The following is a 19834-nucleotide window of genomic DNA, read 5'->3' on the forward strand; positions in this document are numbered from 1 at the left end:
CGATCAACTTGATGACAGAAATTTCAGCAAATCAGGTGTTTCTGGGTGTATGCTTGTAAAGAAATCATTTCACCTTAATAAAACATGTAACACCCTGATGATCCAGCATACTTGGACTAACACAAGGAAATTTTCATTTTATCCTGTAGAAAATCTCCTCTTTTTTGTAAACCACTGCCTTGCAAACATAGAATATTGCTTTCTTTGTTATTCTCCTGAGACATGTGGGGATTATTGGTCCACAGGAACAGGCAAGCATATGCTTCTTTATCCATGTGAGTGAAAGAATCTCGATGGTTGATTGGCAAAAGGTCCATACAGTCATTGGTGAATAACAACTTACATCTTCAACATAAATCCATTTTCCAGCTGAAGTCAGATATAGGAACCTCAGCTATATTATATTCCTGCTGTCACTCCCATCCAACCCCCGCCCCCTTTTATAACTTCAAAACAATTTTTTTCTGATGTAATGATCCAACTTCAAAAAGTCATTTTTACCTTGCTTATAAAGCAAATGACAAAGCTTATTCTTATTTAGAAATATATGCCTAAAGAGTTTATTTAAAAGTCAAAAGAATTTAACTCATGCTAAAATATCCACATTATTATTATTATTATTATTATTACTACTACTACTATAGTAATTTGGACCTTAATAATGTCGTATAATACTCTGATCTAGGAAATACATATATTTTTCATATCTTTGTAAACAGCCACAATGAATATTTTTCAGTCATTTATGTTGCAAACACATATGTAGCGAATAACAGTTTTTTCTTTTTAAATAAAATGCCTCCTGTTTCCTTCATAACTTGGACTTGCATCCTGAGAAAGTGTGGAATATCTTGGTCAGCCATTTCAGAAGGCCATTATGATGCTTTCTCATGGGCATTTTGTTCAGATTGCTCCTCTTCTTCAGAGCTACTTTCTACATCACTTCTCTCATCTTTAGATACCTAGCCATAAAGAAAATCACATTTTAGATTTCAACCAAAAGGCTTTCATGAATGTTTTTCTGGTGATTTAGACATGAGTGCTTTAAAATAAGCAATTTATCACTTATCACTTATCGATATTCTGAAGTACCTTCATAGATCTTTATGTACTGTTTTTATACTTTTGCGGTAGACCTTGAATGCATCAAGGAAAAGTGGCAGTGGCACATTGCCACCATGAGCAGGTAAGTAGCAAACAAATCAAATAGGAATGCTCTGTTGCAGGGTTAAAAATAAATAAGGAGAATGGAAATAGGACTGATGGAATTGCTCTGTAGGGAGCTGGCAGGGATCTGTGGGCTTAACAGCCTCCTGTGTTATGATAAGCAACCATAGAGATACCATAGGACCAATGAGCAAGGAGCTAAAAGGCATTGACACATTCAAGAGCTTTGTACAGGAAGGATGAGGTTAGAGCTGGAGAGAATCTGCCCAGGCTTTGAAAATTAAAAATATATATGGATGCTGGAAATCAGAAAAACAGAAAATGATTACAACACTGCACTGGTTCTTGGAGATAAGAAATATGGAGGAGATTATTTAAACATATTAAGATCTTAAGGGCGCTTGATCAGGTAAATGTTGAGATGCTTTCAAAGTTCAAAGTAAATTTATTATCAAAGTACATATGTCGCTCCGAAGATGAAATAATTGGTTACTTGGGGAAAGAAATAAATATATATATCCTAAAGTTATTATGAACTCCATGGAACATGTGGGGATCTTCCGATATCCAGGCACTCTTTCCTTCTTTCTTCCTTTCTTTCTTTCTTTTTTATATAGGGATGTTAGGGGGGAGGGGTTAAGGGGAGGGGGGGTAGGGTATATATATTTTTTTCATGTATTTTCTTTTATTTCTGTAATTATTTGAAAACTCAATAAAAAAAGTTTATTAAAAAAAGTACATATGTCACCATTTTCTTTTTTATTTTCTTGTGGGCATTCATCATAAATAAAAAGAAACACAATAGAATCAGTGTAAAACCGCACACCACAGAGTCGGTCAAACAATCAATGTGCAAGTACAAAGAGAAAAGAAAATAATAATAAAAAATAAATAAGCAATAAATAACAAGAAAATGAGTTGTAGAGTCCTTAAAAGTGAATCCACACTGTAGGTTGTGGAATCAGTTAAGTGTTGGGTGAGTGAAGTTATCCCCTCTGGTTCAAGAGCCCAATGGGTGAGGGGTAATAACTGTTCCTGAGCCTGGTGGTGTGAGACTTGAAGCTCCTGCATCTCCTTCCCAATGGCAGCAATGAGAAGAAAGCATGGCCAGGGTGGTGGGTGCCCTTGATAATGGATACTGCCTTCCTGTAACAGCACTCTGCAGGTGTGATCAATGATGGGAAGGGCTTCATCGGTGATGGACTGGGCCGTATCCACTCGTTATTGTAGTTTTCTTTTCCATTCAAGAGCATTAATACTCCCACACCAGGTCGTAATGCAACCAGTTAGTTGTATTCATGAGTCACAAACAAGGGAACATAGCTACAAAATAAGGGCTAGTCATTTAATAGTGAAGAATTAGAAATTTATTCTCTTGGAGGTGATGAACCATAGACCATACAATACAGAAACAGGCACTTCGGCCTCTCTAGTCTATGTCAAACTGCTTTTCTGCCTGGTCCCATCAACCTGCACCTAGACCATAGCCCTCCATAACCTCTTTTCTCAATATACATATCTAAATTTCTTATATGTTGAAATTGAACCTGCATCTGCCAGTTCCTCTAGCAGCTCGTTCCACACTCACACCGTCCTCTGAGAGAAGAGGTTCTCCTTAAATATTTCACCTTTCATCCTTAACCTATGACCGCTAGTTCTAGTTTCTCCCAACCTTCGTGGAAAAAGGCTGCTTGCATTAACCCTGTCTATACCCTTCATAGTTTTGTATACCTCTATTAAGTTTCTCCATATTCTCCTATGCTTGAATCTCTGGAATTCTCTAACCCAGAGGTAGGTGGAAGCCAGGTCATTAGGTATATTTAAGATGGAGATAGTTAAGTATTTGAAAGATTGGTGAAGTCAGAGATATAATGAAATGGCACAGAGATTTAGGCCAGCATGGATCAGCTATGATCACATTGAATAGCAAGGCAGACTTGAGGGGCCTGATGGCCTTGCCTGCCTTTATTTTCCTGTGTTCCTGTCTTCTTATGGCAACATCTATGGAAAGGGACATTCCATTCCAAGGTCACCACATCAAAACCATTCTGATGCAAGCTTCCGGACGTCTCAGAGCAGACTCGATAGGTCAAATGGTTTCACACTGCTCCTATGTCTTATGGTAATATTAACTGCTTTACATTGCATAGATGATGCCTGATCTGCTGAATGCCTCCAGAAATTTGGTTTTATCTAAAGATTCTGAATTAAGATAGATTGTCTGTTAATTAGGAAGCTGAGGACTCGTTACCTTCAACTTCCTGTGGACAGTTATGATGGAGAAAGATGAATCACAATGTCAAATGACATTGGATCTGAAACTGGAATGAAGGACTTCACTAATAATGTGTTAAGAATCTCAACTATATTGTCCTCTGAAATGATTGAGAACTACTGGCAGAACAATGGGTTTGCGATGACCCTCCAACAGCTCCAAAGATGAGGTTGAAGCACTGGCCAGGAAGAGCAAAGGGTATCATTTTTAAATCCAGAGAGAAGAATAAATACAAAGTCTTCCCCAATGCAGATACACCTTTCCATTATCAGTGGATGTGTTTACTCTGCTTTACAAATGTATAATGACAACTCAGTGTAATGAAGTTCATGTCTGATTTTTCATTTTCACACCTGTCCATAAAGGTAATCCATTAAAAATTATAAACTCATCAGTATCCAGCCAAGATAAGTTACCTTTCCTTTATGAAATGCTTTAAGCACCATACGGATGATTAGGTATGACCAGTAGATGTGCATAATCAGCAGTGTGATAAGAAGAAGATTTATAAAGCCCCAGATTTTAAATGGTCCAATGATCTCCCAGCTTTCAAAAAATACAGATCTGATGCTCCTGTAAAACAAAACACACCTTTAATTTTGAAACAGTTCAGATATGCAGGAAAAATTAAGTCAAAATTAGACAATGGGTGGATTTTGATTCTTAGTAATCTCCCTGAAAAGATCTTTTGTTCATTTCATAAATTTATTGAAATGTGTGAAATGACAATCAGACACATTCTGTAAAGCTAGGGAAATCTACCCTTCCAGGTTACTGCACATGCAGTGACAACAATTTATGCCAATTATTTGCTTCTCCCTATTAGTTAATTGAAATGAGCATAGGTAAAATGCCATTTCCTATCAAAATGAGAGTCCCATCCCTGAATGAGGCACAGTGACAATTTAAAAATAGAACAGGGGGCACAGCCTCAGAATACAAGGTCATCCCTTTAGAACAGTAGCCAGAGAGTGGTGATTATGTGGAATTCATTGCCAAAGACAGCTGTGGACACCAAGTCATTGGATATATTTAAAGCGGTTTGAGAAATGGCAGAGCAGACTCGATGGGCAGAATGACCTAATTCTGCTCCTGTGTCTTAAAGTATTACATAAAGTTATTTAAAATAACTTTAATGCATGCTATATTTTTGCTACAATTAAGGCTGTAGCAGAAATCATTGGGCTTTTGAGATAAAGGGGTATTTTCAATTCCTAAAGAATGCTTATGCTCTTAAAGTGGAAGGACAGATTCTCATCATTCCCTTTTCACCTCAGTTGCTGACAACATGGAAAAAAGGGTCACAGGCATTCTTGCAACAGTTGTTCAGAGGCATGTAACCTAAGGAATGACATACAGAGCTAATATGATACATGAGCTGTTTTTCAGGGATGAGATCTTGTGAATTTCATTATGAACAAGATATGTATATTACAAGCTATCTCTAAATTTGTGGAAAATTTTGAAATTCACTTATTTTTCTCATTGAGAATAATTTATGTCATTCCATTTGCGAGCAATTTGAGGTGGCTATTTAGATCAATGTGGGAACTACAGACTCTTCCACTGACAGATAGGTAATAGCCAAGAGGACCAGTGAATGGGGAGCTTGCGAGGTGGTCCACTCCTGCCATTCATACAGAGCTTCTGGGTGCTCTTAATGTAAGGCATCTAAATTGTCATATCATCTTGAATGCTCTTTCTTCACTTTGAGCAGTTGTAGCTCAGAAGCATCCAGGAATCAGTGGAGACATTACACTTTTTCAGGGTAACCATGTTCTCTTTCCTCCTGGTTATCTCTTCTCATGACAGAGCTTAGAATGGAATAACTGTCCATTTCATCTCAGTGGATGGTAGAACTCCTAAACTTCTTTCTCTTTATCATTTTGGGGGAAAAGGCACCATTGAGCACTCTTCCTCCTACTTCTGACTGATATGTAATCCTCTGTGGCTGGCTTAGTTATTAAAGGAGATAATTATCTCTTATAATCATCTTTAATGAAACTTTAATCATGATCTAAAACAGCTATGTGAAGAAACATGTTCCAGTACGAGTCACACATTTTTATTATGCTATTCCCAACCTAATTTACTTGGATTAACCTGACAAATAATATCTGAATTGTAATATGATTAAAAAGAGGACATGCCCAAATTATTTATGAACTTCAACTTCACTGAAACAAATTTTGCAAACTATTCAAAATATTTTTTTCAATTTCAGGTAGCATTCAAATATTTTATTTCAAAAAATTTATTCATAAGGTTTGCAGAAATGTGCTTCAGTAATTGTCATGTTCACAAAGTGCAAAAGAGACCATCTTAGTCAACCACTATAATAACTTTGGCTCTAATATTAGTCTGCAGACGCTACTGAATTTATCTTAACCTGTGTCTTTGACATTGCTCTTTCAAGCATTATTTATTACAAGTGCAATGAGAGAAACATCTTTTGAATTAATCCATCTTACTTTCAAGTTCAAAAACTGAATGTTTAAAGTAAATATTTTACATTATGAACATCTCAAATTTAATCCAATTTCATGCAATGAAGATCTGTTACAATAGAAATATATCCTGTTCAAATACAATAAATTGCCCTTGTTCGCATGTACCAGGTTCAATTGTACAAAATTTCAGAAGCTGCATGACTGTTAGAATGACACTTTTCACATATGATAAATTTCTATCTCATTGCCTTATGTGGTATTTTATGCCAGTTCTGCATCTGTTTGGTCTGTAGAACTGGCATAGAACTTGGGCTATAGAAAATGACTGTCCCAACTTTTCATTGAGTATGTGCTGAAGTAGCTAATTTCAGCCTTAGCTAGTGTGGGAAAAAGAAAGCACTTTGCTTTGAGCTTTGATCACTGAAAACTCAAAGTGTGCCTATACTGAGTGAGGTAATGATTAGGCCCAGTTTGCCGTCATGGTCAAATAACCTAACAATATTCCAACTCACACATGAAGGCTGAACAGTAGCAAGAGTCTATGAAACCATATGGAAAGCATGTTTGACAGAGGAAGCTGAGAATGAAAATTACATTGTCAGGAAAAAATGACATCCTGTATAAATTAATGATCTTACTTCCCTACAATTAATATAAATACAGCTGTGAAAAGGTAAGAAGATATTACTCACGTGATTGGATATATTACCAGACGGGTCACAATGAAGACAACAGCAAACATCAAGAAGAAGATGTTGCAGAGTTTTTGCCATTTAGCATAGTTTGCCATTTTAGCAAGCTAGATTTAAAGAAAAAATATAATTGGTATCATGAACCTATCAACAAATTTGAAAGAAACAGGTCCATATCCATGTGCAAAAGCATACAATTAGTAAGAATTAGTTATCCTTGGAATAAATCATTCAAATCATAATCTGAGATGAATGGTTCTGATTGCCATATTACAGGAAGTATATAATTGCATTGGAGACAAGTTTCACAAGTATACTGCTTTAGAAGGAGAGACTGAATAGGTTTGATTTGATTTCCAAAGGGTAGATAAGGGACTGCTGGAGATAAACAAAATTATGAAGAGAATAGATATAATAAGAAACTTCTCTCCACAGCAAAGATATCTACAATTAGAGGGCATTAATTTAGGGTGAGCAATAACAGGCTTAGAAAAGAACCAAGTTAGAACTTTTTGGTTGGAATCTGAATGTACTGCCTGAGTTGATGGCGGACGCACATATTCTCACAATATTTAAAACATAACCAGACAAGGCTTTAACTACAAAAGCATGCAAGAGTATGGACTAAGTGCAGGTGAATGGTTGAAGAACAGATGACTACTTAGTCGGTATACACTTGGTGGACTGAAGGGCCCATATACATGCTCTATGATGCTCTATGCATGGTCTTTCAGTAACCAGGTGCCTTTGGAGATTTTGGACAGATGACATTCCTCGTGTACTTAAACCCAGGGTGCAATTAAGATTCTGGTGGAGCGGCTTTCAATTTTGTCCATTTATGGTGACAGAACTCAACACTACAGCCTGCTTTTACTTTAGGTGTTTGTGAGGCAGCTAATTTATTTCATTATGTTAAATAACTGTCTTATGGAGGAACAAGCAAGAGAAAGATGATAGAGCTTAGGAAGTAAGTTCTAAAGCTCAGGTATTTGGCTGTTTACAGTGTTGTAATTGAATTCAAGGACAATCAACAAGCCAGCTTTTGAAACTGCTATAAAACTGACTGCCATTTGGTAAAGTTTGTATTGAAAATTAATTAGCATTACTACTTTATCTCAAGTAGGATACTGTTTTCCCCATTGACAATATGTTCAGATTCAGCATTCAATCAAAGCCAAAGATCGAAGTGTCCTGAAGGTAAATTGGCCAAAACTATCTAACAATTAATTTCATCCTTTTTTTAAAGATCCTTTCAAAGTGTTGGATAAGGAAGTATCCATTGGTCAAGAAACTAGCTGGTTTGCCTGGAATAAAGCGACTCTCACACAAGGCTAATTAATTAGAAAAAATATCAGATAAAACAATAGATCAAAATAAAAGAAATTTATCAGGCATTGAAGAATAAAATACTTAAATACATCCTATAATGAAAAATCTACCAAAGACACAAGTTAAGATCAAGACTGAAATTCACCAAGAAAAATACAATTGGTACATAGAAGGATAATAGAAAAAAATAAGTTTAGAACTATGAGGAAAATTAGAAAATCTAACAGAATATGAAAAGATGGACAATCCACAAAAATACCAAGTGCTTTTATGAACTGATAAATAAACAATGTGAAAGAAGAACAGACCCTTCTTAGAGATGAAAGGGTCCTAATCAATTTGTGTCATGGAATGTCATAAATATTTAACAAGCATTTTGTCCTGCTCCTTAGCTTTTGCAACTCCTTTTGAAAAAGGAAAACCAATTGGAAGTTCAAATATCTGAGAAAAGGTAGAAACTATAAATGGACATAAATATGTAAGCAATCCAAGCTTAATCAAAATGCCTTTAAAATATTGAGGAAGACTGAGGAATATGGCAGCAGAATCAGCTAAACATTTTTCACTAGTCTTTAGAAAATGGAAATCAAAATTTTTGGACAGCAGCAAATAATACATCTACGTACACAAAAAATGATAGAGGCCAGACAGAAAATTATAAAAGTTACGCTAACTACAGGTGTGTGTGGTAACCTTCAAGGGCAGATCTTGACTTCCTACAGAAGTGCAAAACGATTTATAGCACGTTCATGGCCTATTTATATCCTTCACAGTTCTCATGACTTCAATAGAGAACCAATTATGTAATCTGGTTTGCAATCACCCTATCTATGTTATAGCATCTGCTGGAGGAACTCAGTGGGTTCAGCAACATATGATGTAGAATCACAGCCCATTGCCCCACAACAGATGCTGCTCAACCAGTTGAATTCTTCCAGCAATTTTTGGCTTCAAATTACAGCATCTGCTGACTCTTGTTTCTCCACCCTACTGTAGCTTTGCTTGAAGACTGGATTAATACTACTGTTCATAATATAAGATGAAAGTGATGAAGATTTATATGACCATCTGGGGAAAGTCAAGAATGGGGACACAGCAAGTGTCCAATGTATTAATTTTGCCCCAACAAGAATCTAAAGCATCAGCTCTGTGATCTCTGCTGCTCCATGACCCCACACTCACCAAGCTTCACTACCACAGCCACGTGTCTTTTCTGGATATTTGTCTCTACTGCCATGTTGTCCCACTCGGCTTCCAGCTCCATTTCCAGCAAGGATCCAAGGAATTTTCCTATCAATTTCCAAAAACTTCAGCCCTTTATTTTTGTCTATTAAATCCCAGCTTCTGATTCCCACTCATCCCCCTCACCCCATCAGTCTATCACCCCTCCCTCACCTGAATCCAACTGCCAGTTCGTGCTCCATGCCTCCCTTCCACCTTTTCATACTGGCTATCTCCCTTCTATCTTCTATCTTTCAGTTCAGGTGAAGGGTCTCGACCTGAAATGTCAATTGTCCATTCCCCTCCATAGATGCTGCCTGACCCACTGAGTTCCTCCAGCACTATGTGTGCAACTACAGTCACCAATGGTCTGTAAAAACAAAACTTTTATAAGATACCTCAGCTGAATCATAAACACAAGAGATTTTGCATATCCTAGAAACCCAGGGCAACACATACAAAATGCTGGTGCGAACAGCAAAATATTGGGAAAAAAAATCCTGTAGGATTTAGTATGATGCCTATAAAATAGCCAAACATTAGTAATGGATATTATACAAACATATTTTATTTTCCTTCTTTCAATTATTTAATGATTGTATACAAAGTCCACTGTTACAGGAGAGTTTGGCCCACTGGGCCTATTCTGCCCCATGCTTTTCTATCATTTAACTTGACCTGCAACATGTCCCATTCGCAAGGTGTCCCTTATTAGCTGGCAACCATAGAGGGTAAATAGAAAAGCCTATAATAGGTTAAATGAAAGGACTGAACATAAATACTTTTTTCTCCACAACTTCTTTTAGAATATATTTTGCTTCACTACAGCTGGCTTTCTGACAGGATTGTTACTGTTTAACAAAGTTGGTTAGATAAGAATCTGAAAAGAGATGGACAACAGAGAGAAGGGTTAGGGTATCCATTTAAATATGAAATAAAGAAACATGTGCAGGAGTCGATGACCTTCTATAACACTATATCTATTCTTTTAAGTATCTTAAAAAGGATGTATCATCTTCAGTTTGGTTGAATGATAACAACACCGAGAACAAGTTAGAGTAATTTAACAATTCAGATGGATGCAGTGTGTCTGCTATTTTAAACAATGGTTTTGAAGAACTGCTTTCATCACTCTTTTAAACTGTAAGTGATATATATATAAAAGTGGATGTAATGTACACCCCTGTGGGAGTATCTGTAGTGCATTAATGGAAAAGAGCCTGAGGGGAAATGATATTAACTGAATACAAAATCTGGCTAATTGATGCCCATTCTTACACTTACCTCTAGAAAAATATCAGCAGCATCATGCAAGAGGAGGATAATTGTTCCTACACGTGTCATATTAGCAATGTAGGCAATTGTCAGCAGCAGAATGGTGACATGATGATGGATGCACATAACAACAAAATCCTAAAAAGAAGCAAGAGAAAGTTACCCAAGATCATTTGGACCTTCGATCACTTTGTGAAGATCTTGAGCTTGATACCATTTCTACAGCTCTTGGTTCAGATTGATATGAGCCACAAAATGAAAGTTGAATTGCAGCATGTATGTTGCCTGTCCAGTGAGGTACTGAAGGAATGCAGGATCCACTGAAAATTTCCTTAAAATTCCACTAAAATTTTAAACAGTTAAAGCAAACCTATTCACCCTACTGATACTATTCAATTAACTACACTATCTGATCCACAGTATACAATATATCAAGCAAATAGTGATAAAGGGTGCAGCAACACTGTAGTTAAATTGTTGAATTAATAATTCAGAGGCTTGAACTAATGTTCCCAAGTCTCAGCAGTAGCAGAATTTAAGCTCAATTAAATCTGCCATAAAAAGTAATGTCACCACAGTAACCCTGACTCTACTGAGCCTACCTTGTTCAAAAATTTCCTCTTAGGAAAGAAATATGCCTTCCTTAACTGTTCTGTACTATCCGTGATCTTGACCCACCGTGATGTGGTTTGCTCTTAACCCACTGAAATGTATAATGACAATTAATTATGCATTCATTCATTGGATGTGAGCAAGAAATTAGAACTATAGGGTATCTATGTAAACAGAGGCTGTTAAAAAGGAGATGGAAGAAAAAACATCAAGATTAAAATACAGAATTGGTTTTTAAAATTCCAAAGATTTTATGATATTCCATTGATAGTTGATTCACATTTTATAAAACTTCTTTTTTCAAATTATATCCTTTCTTACAACATATCCTTTCTTTCCATCTCACCCAACCCCAATATCAGCACCTCCATCTTGCCACTTACCCACTGCCAACTCCAACACCTCCTGCAGGCAATGATGTGGTAGGGGATGCTCAATTTAGTCAATTTGGAACCAGTTTAGTGAAGCCTCTATTTTTTACAATTGGCCCATAGAATCTTAAAGTCTTGAGATCTTGCTATTCAGTCCACATAAGCCCTACAAATAACTTGAAGCATTTTTTCCTTTGAATGTTTACAAAAGGCATACATTTATGTGGGGCAGATGCAATTTACATCCCAAGGCACTGAAAGAGAAAATATCTATATTCTTGGAAGATTGCGAAACTGAGGATTATGTGGAACTGACATAGAACAGGAGCCATGATCATATTGAATGGTGGGACACATTTAAGAAGTTGGATGGCCTACTTCTGCTCCTATGTACTTGTGTTCTTATGCCAGCTCCAGATGGAATGTTGTCATTGTCAGCCTATCACATGTACAGAGGAACTTTATACTTGCAAGCTACATGTACGCTTTGCTATGAAAATCTTGTGTATGTCATTTGATTTTTCAGCAAAAAGAATGCTTTATTATCCAGTGATGACTTTTACTTCACATATTTATTCTTTTGTTCAATTCTATAGTGTCTACTTTTTTGTTCCCTGAAAAGGAAAGCATGGTAAACCAATGAAGCATGGCTCTGCTTTCGATCCAAAATAACATAAACAACTTTCATTACTAGTAAAGGCAGGACATTTAGAGTGATAACAACCATAATAAGAATCAGAGTCAGGCAAGTACTTGGAATCAAAATAAATCCCCTGAGTAAAATACATGAAGCAACAGACAATGTTTTTTTAAAATAAATGTCAGAAGCAATAGTGACCCTATATCCATCATCATAATTAAGATTTGAGGGTGGGAAATGAAGAATTACAAGAAATGCATTTCACTTGCAAGTGAAATAGCCATATTGAATGGGCAGGTTATATTATAACTCACTAAAAGAAAGGACTAAATTATACTCCATCACATTAGTGTTCATTATTTATTTATATTCACAGTTTTGATATAATTGTTATACACTCTCAAAACCAACTGGATAGGATACACCATTAAATTTCAGTCTGGTAGATGAATAAATATTGCATTATATTCCAAAGGCACAGACTCGTGTTTCATCTACTACGTGTTTTCCCTACTAAAATATACTAACTGCTTTAGATATTAACTGTTTAATGAGTGACTCAATGATCTTGATACCAAGCTTGCCCCAAACTCAGTCAACAAAAAGTTGCCTTACATGATCTGGACTAAGCATCCTATTGAGTAACTCTGCTGATAAGTACTGGAAAAACCCAGCCCAAGACACTAGAAATGAAAGCTATTTGAATAATACACACTTATAATATCATCAGAGATACCAAAATAATGTGAGTCTTACCTTTCTTTTAACATCAAAAAACTGTGAAAATATCAGAGACCCATAAAAAGCGAATTCCATCATGAAATGTATATAGACTTCAAATGAAAGTTCCTTTGAACAAAAAGATACAGAATTTAACTTTGCTTTTATAAGGAATGCTAATACTTACTTAAAATGGGGACTTAAAAAGACAAGAAAAATACCACATATCCTTTCTAACTGTGTAGAAAGTCACACCAATTGATAGTATTAGACACTATATAAGCAGTGACCTTGCATTCCACTCTGCTTTTGAAATATTGCTCCATTGACTTCAATGAAACTAAATTTTGTAAGTAGTATAGAATATGAAGGCACGACCTCATAACCTACCAGAAATAAGACAGAATTAAAACCAGGGTTTCTGACCATAGTAAAAGGTTAATCACCCAAATGTTAAGCAAACAGTCGGTCAATAATCGGCTAGCATCCTATTCCGTTTTTATTTAGTTACAAGTTAAATTAATATATTTTGGCAGAAAAAAAAGTTCCTTATCTGCAAAGGTTCAGAGATGACTGGAAGGATGTTTTCTTTTTTTCTAATTTTATCCTCAAATGGACTGCCCCATCTTTCTTTCTTTCTTTTTTTGTTTTAGGTTAGTTTAGCGGGGTTTTTTTTTCTCTTTAAAATTTCCAATCTTTGTTTTCTTTACGATTTGTCAAGAGGAGTTGTAGTTTCTTGTTTATATACAACAGCTTAACATTATATTTAATTGACCTTGACAGTATATTGTTTTTTGTTGTTTCTACATTTTTTGTATTATGTGTTTGCTAAAACTTCTCTGATTTGTATTTTTTTCTTTGTTGGAAAATTAATTTAAAAAAGATTGAAAATGAAACATGAATATATTTCAAAATTAGACCAAATCTTTTTTTTTCCATTTTGTATCACTTTTTAAAATATAGCATTTTTTTCATTTACTGAATGCAACATTAGCATTAAATACAAATTCCATGGCATGCATGTCATTTGTTCCATAGTAAACAAAGTTCTCTATGCTAAAGTTCCACAATATGCACTGTCCTACAATGTTTAGTGGTTGGAATGAATACCTTCAAGCCATAAATTGTGGAATTAAGTAATACAATTTGGAGGATTCAAGCCTAAAATTAAAATGAGGACTTCAGAGCAATTCTGACAAAGTGTTAATCCATGTTTTATCTATCTTTGCAAGTAACATGCCAATTCAAAAAATATAGGATGCCTGGGCCAGTATTCATGCTTCAACTAACACTAACAAACAGATTACATGGTTTACCTTAACTATGCTTACTGGAATTTTGTGTCTAAATTAGCTCTTGGTTTGATTTTATAACAACTGACAACACTGCAAAATGATTTTATTTTGCATGTGAAGTATTTTGGGGTGTACTAATTACATGATTGTTTTTTAAAAATTTAAACTCAGGCAAATATACTTTTTTCAATACATGTCCTCCCAGAGGTTATGACAGTCTGACTTACCTACAGCCCTTGGGAGACCGATGGGATGGATTTGTTAGCTGCTGTGAGGCTGCAGATGTCTTTTGCCACCTTGGAACCTGCTTCACAGCTGCATTTCTGACTTGTGAACTGTCCAGTTACAAACAGTTCACTTGAATGGTACCATACCATTAACTGGGGATAATTTGTATACATGCCAACTCTTTTTGCCATATAAGAATGGTTCTGTGTTGTTACCTTGCACTCACCATAATGTAAGAAATGATCCAAGATTGCTTCCTGTTGCTACATCAGTTGGACACAACCATTTTGAAAAAAGCACAAGATCATTTTGTTCTTTCTACATCTGATCAAAGTAAACAAAGCTGGATATATGGAGTTTTCACCAATTCCATGTCCAGTGTGCATGTGCATTATCCAATACTTATGCCAATATGCATATTTATTCAACATTATACTTTTGGACAACAACATCAAACCCTATCTTCTATTTGCCTAAGTTTTTGTCACATTTCATGTTTTACATAAATAATCTGGTACTGCAAACTCTAAAGATGTCCTGCAGAAATAAAATGTAACAAACATTCATCTTAAAAGGCAATTTATAGATTTGTATACACAGTTGGGTGGGGTTCGAACAAGACAACTCAGTAGCAGCCCACTTGCTGCATACTTGAAGTGAAAGAATGTGGCTTGACTTGAAAAAAAAATATTGGAAGGTTGGAGCTGGTAAGATTTGCTAGAAGGGTACTCATCACAATAAATTCAAAAATTATTGAGTTCCTACAGTTGCAAATCATTTACGCAAGGAAATACATAGAGGATGAGAATACTCATTTAGGAAACAAGTGCCACGTAAAACTAAAATAACAGGCTTAAGTGTATCAGAGGGACAATCAACAAATTATCACTAAATATGGAAAAGTTATTTTGACAATACACTATACAGGTACAAGCCCTCTCCGAGTTATGAATGCTGAACTTATGAACATCCATACGTAAGCATAAGCTCCCATGAATATTTGTTAATTCAAATGAGAATCAGAGGGATCATCTAACAAGGTCATTTGGGTAGAACTCAGAAACAAAAAGGGGATGGTCACCTTAGAAGGGCTATATTATACATCCCAAAATAGTCAGTGGGAATTTGAGCAGCAGGTGTGTCAAGAAATTGCACATAGTTTTGAGAATAGTAGGGTAGTGCTAGAAGGAGATTTCAATTTTCCTAGTATTGACAGGGCCACCCAAAGTGCAATGGAGCTGGATGGAGTGGAATATATGCAATGCATTCAAGACAGTGCCCTCATGCAATATACAGAGGAACCAACTTGGGAAGCAGCAATACTAGACCCCCTCTGAGGTAGCAAGACAGACCAAGTAACAGAAATGGCGGCAGAGGAGAACTTTAGGTTTAGTGACCCCAAATCAATTATTTTAAAAATTGTTATGGAAAAAGAGAGAACAGGTCCACAGGTCATAGTCCTGAAGTAACATATGGGAAAGGAATTTTTAGCAGTGGGAGGTTTTTAAAGGGGTCATGTCAGGAGTCCAGATGTAGCATGTTCTTGTTAGGGTGAAGGGCAGACATACCAAGATAAGTGAACCCTGGCTGATGAGAGATATCGAGGTTCCAGTCAGGAAAAAGAAAGAGCACTCATTGCTTTTAGGGAGCTGAGTATGAATGAATCCCTCGCTGATTATAACAAGTTTAAAAGCAGGCTTGAGAGGACAAAAAAAGGGTATGGATGGATTTGGCAGGCAGAGTTAAAGATAAGCCCAGGAGTACATTCACAGTAAAAGAGTGACTAGGGAGAGATTTCATCCTCTTAAAGACCATCATGGTCATCTACGTATGGAACTAAAGCAAATGGGCAAGGTTTTTAATATCTATTTCTCCTCTGTGTTTGCTGAGAACAATATAATGAATACCGAAGAAATTAGTGTAAAAAGCAGTGAGGTCTTGGGAAATATGACTATTACAAGGAAGGAGGTACTTACAGTCTTGAAGTGCATTAAGGTGAGCAAATCCACAGGGGCAAGTGCAGCCCTGAACCTTATGTAAAGCCAGGGAATAAATTGTAGAGGCCCTTATAGAGATATTTGCATCATCGTTAGCACCTGGTAATTTCCAGAAGATTGGAGGGTGGCTAATCTTGTCCTATTGTTCAAGGGTAGCAAGGACGGGCCAGGTAACTACAGGCTGGAGAGCCTGACTTCAGTTGTAGAGAAGTTACAGTAAGGAATTCTGAGGGACAAGATTTACCATCACTGGATAATCACAATGATGATAGATCTTGTCCCTCAGAACCCCTGATCAGGAATATTCAGCCTGGTTTTGTGCATGGGATGTCATGTCTGATTAATCTTTTGGAGTTTCTTAAAGAGGTAACTAAGGGGATAGATGAAGGTAGACAGTGAATGTTGTCTATATGGACTTTAGTAATGTCTTTGGCTAGGTTCCATGTGGCAGGCTGATCTGGAAGATTAGGTCACATGGGATTCAGGGGGAAATAGTGAGGTGGATTCAGAATTGACTTGATGATAAGAGGCAAAGAGTGATGGTTGATGGTCAATTCTATGATTAGTGGGGTGCCTCAGGGGTCAGTGTGGGACTTCTTTTATTCATTATTTATATAAATGATTTGGATGTGAAAATACATGGCAGGATTAGCAAATTTGTTGATGATTATAAATTATGGGTCTTGATCGTGAAGCAGGTTACAACAAATTATAAAAGGTTCTGGATCATTTAGGGAGATGGGCTGAGAAATCGTAGATGGATTTCAAAAACACAAAAAATTCTGCAGGTGCTGGAAATCCAAAGCAACACATACAAAATGCTGTGGAAACTCAGCAGGTCAGGCAACATCTGTGAAAATGAATAAATAGTCGAAGTTTCGAGCCAAGTTCCTTCTTCAGCACTGGAAAGGAAGGGGGAAGTTGCCAGAATAAAAAGGTGGGGGGAGGGGAAGGAGGATGGCTTGAAGGTGATAGGTGAAGCCAGGTGGGTAGGAAAGGTAAAGAGATGGAGAGGAAGTAATCTGATAGGAGAGGAGAGTGGACCATAGGAGAAAGAGAAGTAGGAGGGGACCCAGGCAGAGGTGATAGGCAAGCGAGGAGAGGTAAAAGGCCAGAATGGGGAATAGAAGAAGAGAGGAAATGGAAGGAATTTTTTTTACTGGAAGGAGAAATCGATATTCATCCCATCAGGTTGGAGGCTACCCAGATGGAATATAAGGTGATGCTCCTCTACCCTTAGAGTGGCCTCATCATGGCACAAAAGGAGCCCATAGACCGACAAGTCAGAATGGAAATGGGAATGGGAACTAAAATGTTGGGCCACCGGAAAGTTCTGCTTTTGGCGGATGGAGTGGAGGTGCTCAATGAAGCAATCCCCTAATGTACAGCAGGTCTCACCACTGTAGAGGAGGTCGCATCAGAATAGACACAATAGACAACCCCAGCAGTTTCATAAATGAAGTGTTGCTTCACCTAGAAGAACTGTTTGGGGCCCTGAATGGAGGTGAGGGAGGTGATTGGGCAGGTGTAGCACTTCGGCTGCTTGCAGGGATAAGTACCGGGAATGAGATTCATGGGGAGGGACGAATAGACAAAGGAATTACAAAGGGAGTGATCCCTGCAGAAAGCGGAAAGAGAGGGAAGGTAAAGATATGTTTGGTGGTAGGATCCCTTTGAAGATTACAGAAGTTGTGGAGAATGATGTGTTGGATGCAGAGGCTCATGGGACCTGGGCTCTGCTACTTTAATACACTCTTGGGCCTGAGCCCAGCACTTAAATCGATTAAACCTTCTTCACTCTCTGGCCCAGACCCTGTTGCCTTGACTCTGCCTCTTGGGCCTGAGCCCAGCACTTAAATCGATTAAACCTTCTTCACTCTCTGGCCCAGACCCTGTTGCCTTGACTCTGCCCTGCCTCAGTTCTGCTGCATTGAATTGTCTCCAAGTCCACTCCAGCATTGGCTCATTCCCCTCTCTGAGACCGAGGGCCCACCACTTCAATTCAGCCCGTATGTGCCACACTGCAACCATCTTACACCTTCGAGACTTCAGGTCCCACTGCAAAATTGCCATGTCGTACAAGCAGTTCAAAAGCTCAACTCCAAAAGGAAAATTGCAGACTATTGATCACGGTGACCGTTTACCAGAAAAAGTGTGATTAATAAAGTAGTTAGTAGATTTGTTTGCTACCAGCAAGTAGGTGCTGTGCTTCACCAGGGCCATCTTAAACCAGAAGTGGGCATCAATCAGTTTCAGTCTGTGGAGGCTTATTCACAGACACACACTGCTCATTACTATGCTGTAGTGGTATGGTTACCACATCAAGTGATTTGTGTATTTTCCAAACTGTTGACAAAATCATCTTGTAAGCGTCTGTAAAAACAGAACCCAGGGATGACCAGTAAATGGAAAAAAACAATTCCAATCTGTTTGGGTTGAGCTGGAAATGATTATTTATTAAACTTTAATGAACGTGCAGAGTTGACTACTATGATTAATAAAATACAATTTGCACATTGGACTAAAGCTGGATTTAAGCTACAATAAGTAAAACCAGATCACAAATATGATAACAGCTCCAACTATTTGTTTTAGAAACCAGCTCAATAGGGCAACAACTCTCCTCAATTCTACAGCTCTTGTCTAAGTGGAATTTGCAGCTCTGAATCATCCTTTCCAGGTGCAAGAGAATGGTGAATTTCCTCATTAATTCTTTTAATAGGAGCTTATTTTTATCATGTATCATAGGGTGCAGAAGGCTTTCTTTTACTCATAAGTTAATTATTACATAACAAAACAATTCTTACATGAAAGGGATAGTTGTACCAGCATTCTCTGCTATCCCACAGCCAGGGACTCTAAAAAAAGTACATAATAAATACAAATTAAAATTCCATCGCATTTTAAAGGGCAAAGTACTTCTGCTTAAACTAATCTTTTTCTAAATGTATCTGTGAAATCAGACAGGAATAAGGTGGATCAAAAAGAGCAAATCCAGGTACTAACTTTAAAACTAATCACAAGACCAGTGATTAAAGTGAACAAAGAAACTGAGCTGCACTTTATACATTGACTAAGACCATATGGAGATTTTAAAATCCTATTAATGCACTATCAAGACATAAATCACTGCGACAAAATAATCCTTCAGACTGCCAGTGAGCTGCTTCCTTCCTGCATGTCATGACCAGTGTTTGTACTGGAGTTGCAGATTGCAGAGTGATTATAAATTAACCAATCTGTAAATTTGTGTAATTGCTCTCAGCAGATAATAGTTGAGCTTTCAAAATCAAAGATTCTAGGGGAATTTATCTACAGTTTACTGAACCACGTAGCCCATAAAATTCCAAAGTTGATCCCTGTTCTGTATTGAGTTGGCAGATAGATGGTAAATAGAAAACAGCAAGGCTACTACCTAGCTTCAACCTGTTATACTGTGATAGGCAAGGAAGAAAAAAATCCAGGGTTCCTAATGACTTCCAACAACTGCTGATGAATATGAAGTATGAATGAAACATGATCATATTCTGAGATGGTACCCCTGGCCATAAAACAGCTTGCT

At 37.1% G+C, this 19834-nt stretch overlaps 1 protein-coding gene across 1 annotated transcript in view; it reads right to left on the reverse strand.

Moving 5' to 3' along the window:
* Positions 1–544: 544 nt before the first annotated feature.
* LOC132384888 (ceramide synthase 6-like) overlaps positions 545–19834 on the reverse strand; it is a 33087-nt gene continuing 13797 nt past the window's right edge. The window contains exons 5-10 of the mRNA XM_059956509.1: positions 19080–19130; positions 12789–12881; positions 10419–10547; positions 6585–6691; positions 3859–4015; positions 545–962 (exon numbers count right to left, since the gene is read on the reverse strand). Of these exons, the coding sequence (XP_059812492.1) occupies positions 876–962; positions 3859–4015; positions 6585–6691; positions 10419–10547; positions 12789–12881; positions 19080–19130 (624 nt within the window). The 3' untranslated portion in view covers positions 545–875. The remainder of the gene's footprint in view (positions 963–3858; positions 4016–6584; positions 6692–10418; positions 10548–12788; positions 12882–19079; positions 19131–19834) is intronic.

Source organism: Hypanus sabinus, chromosome X1 (genome assembly GCF_030144855.1).
Source record: "Hypanus sabinus isolate sHypSab1 chromosome X1, sHypSab1.hap1, whole genome shotgun sequence".
NCBI classification, from domain to species: Eukaryota; Metazoa; Chordata; class Chondrichthyes; order Myliobatiformes; family Dasyatidae; genus Hypanus; species Hypanus sabinus.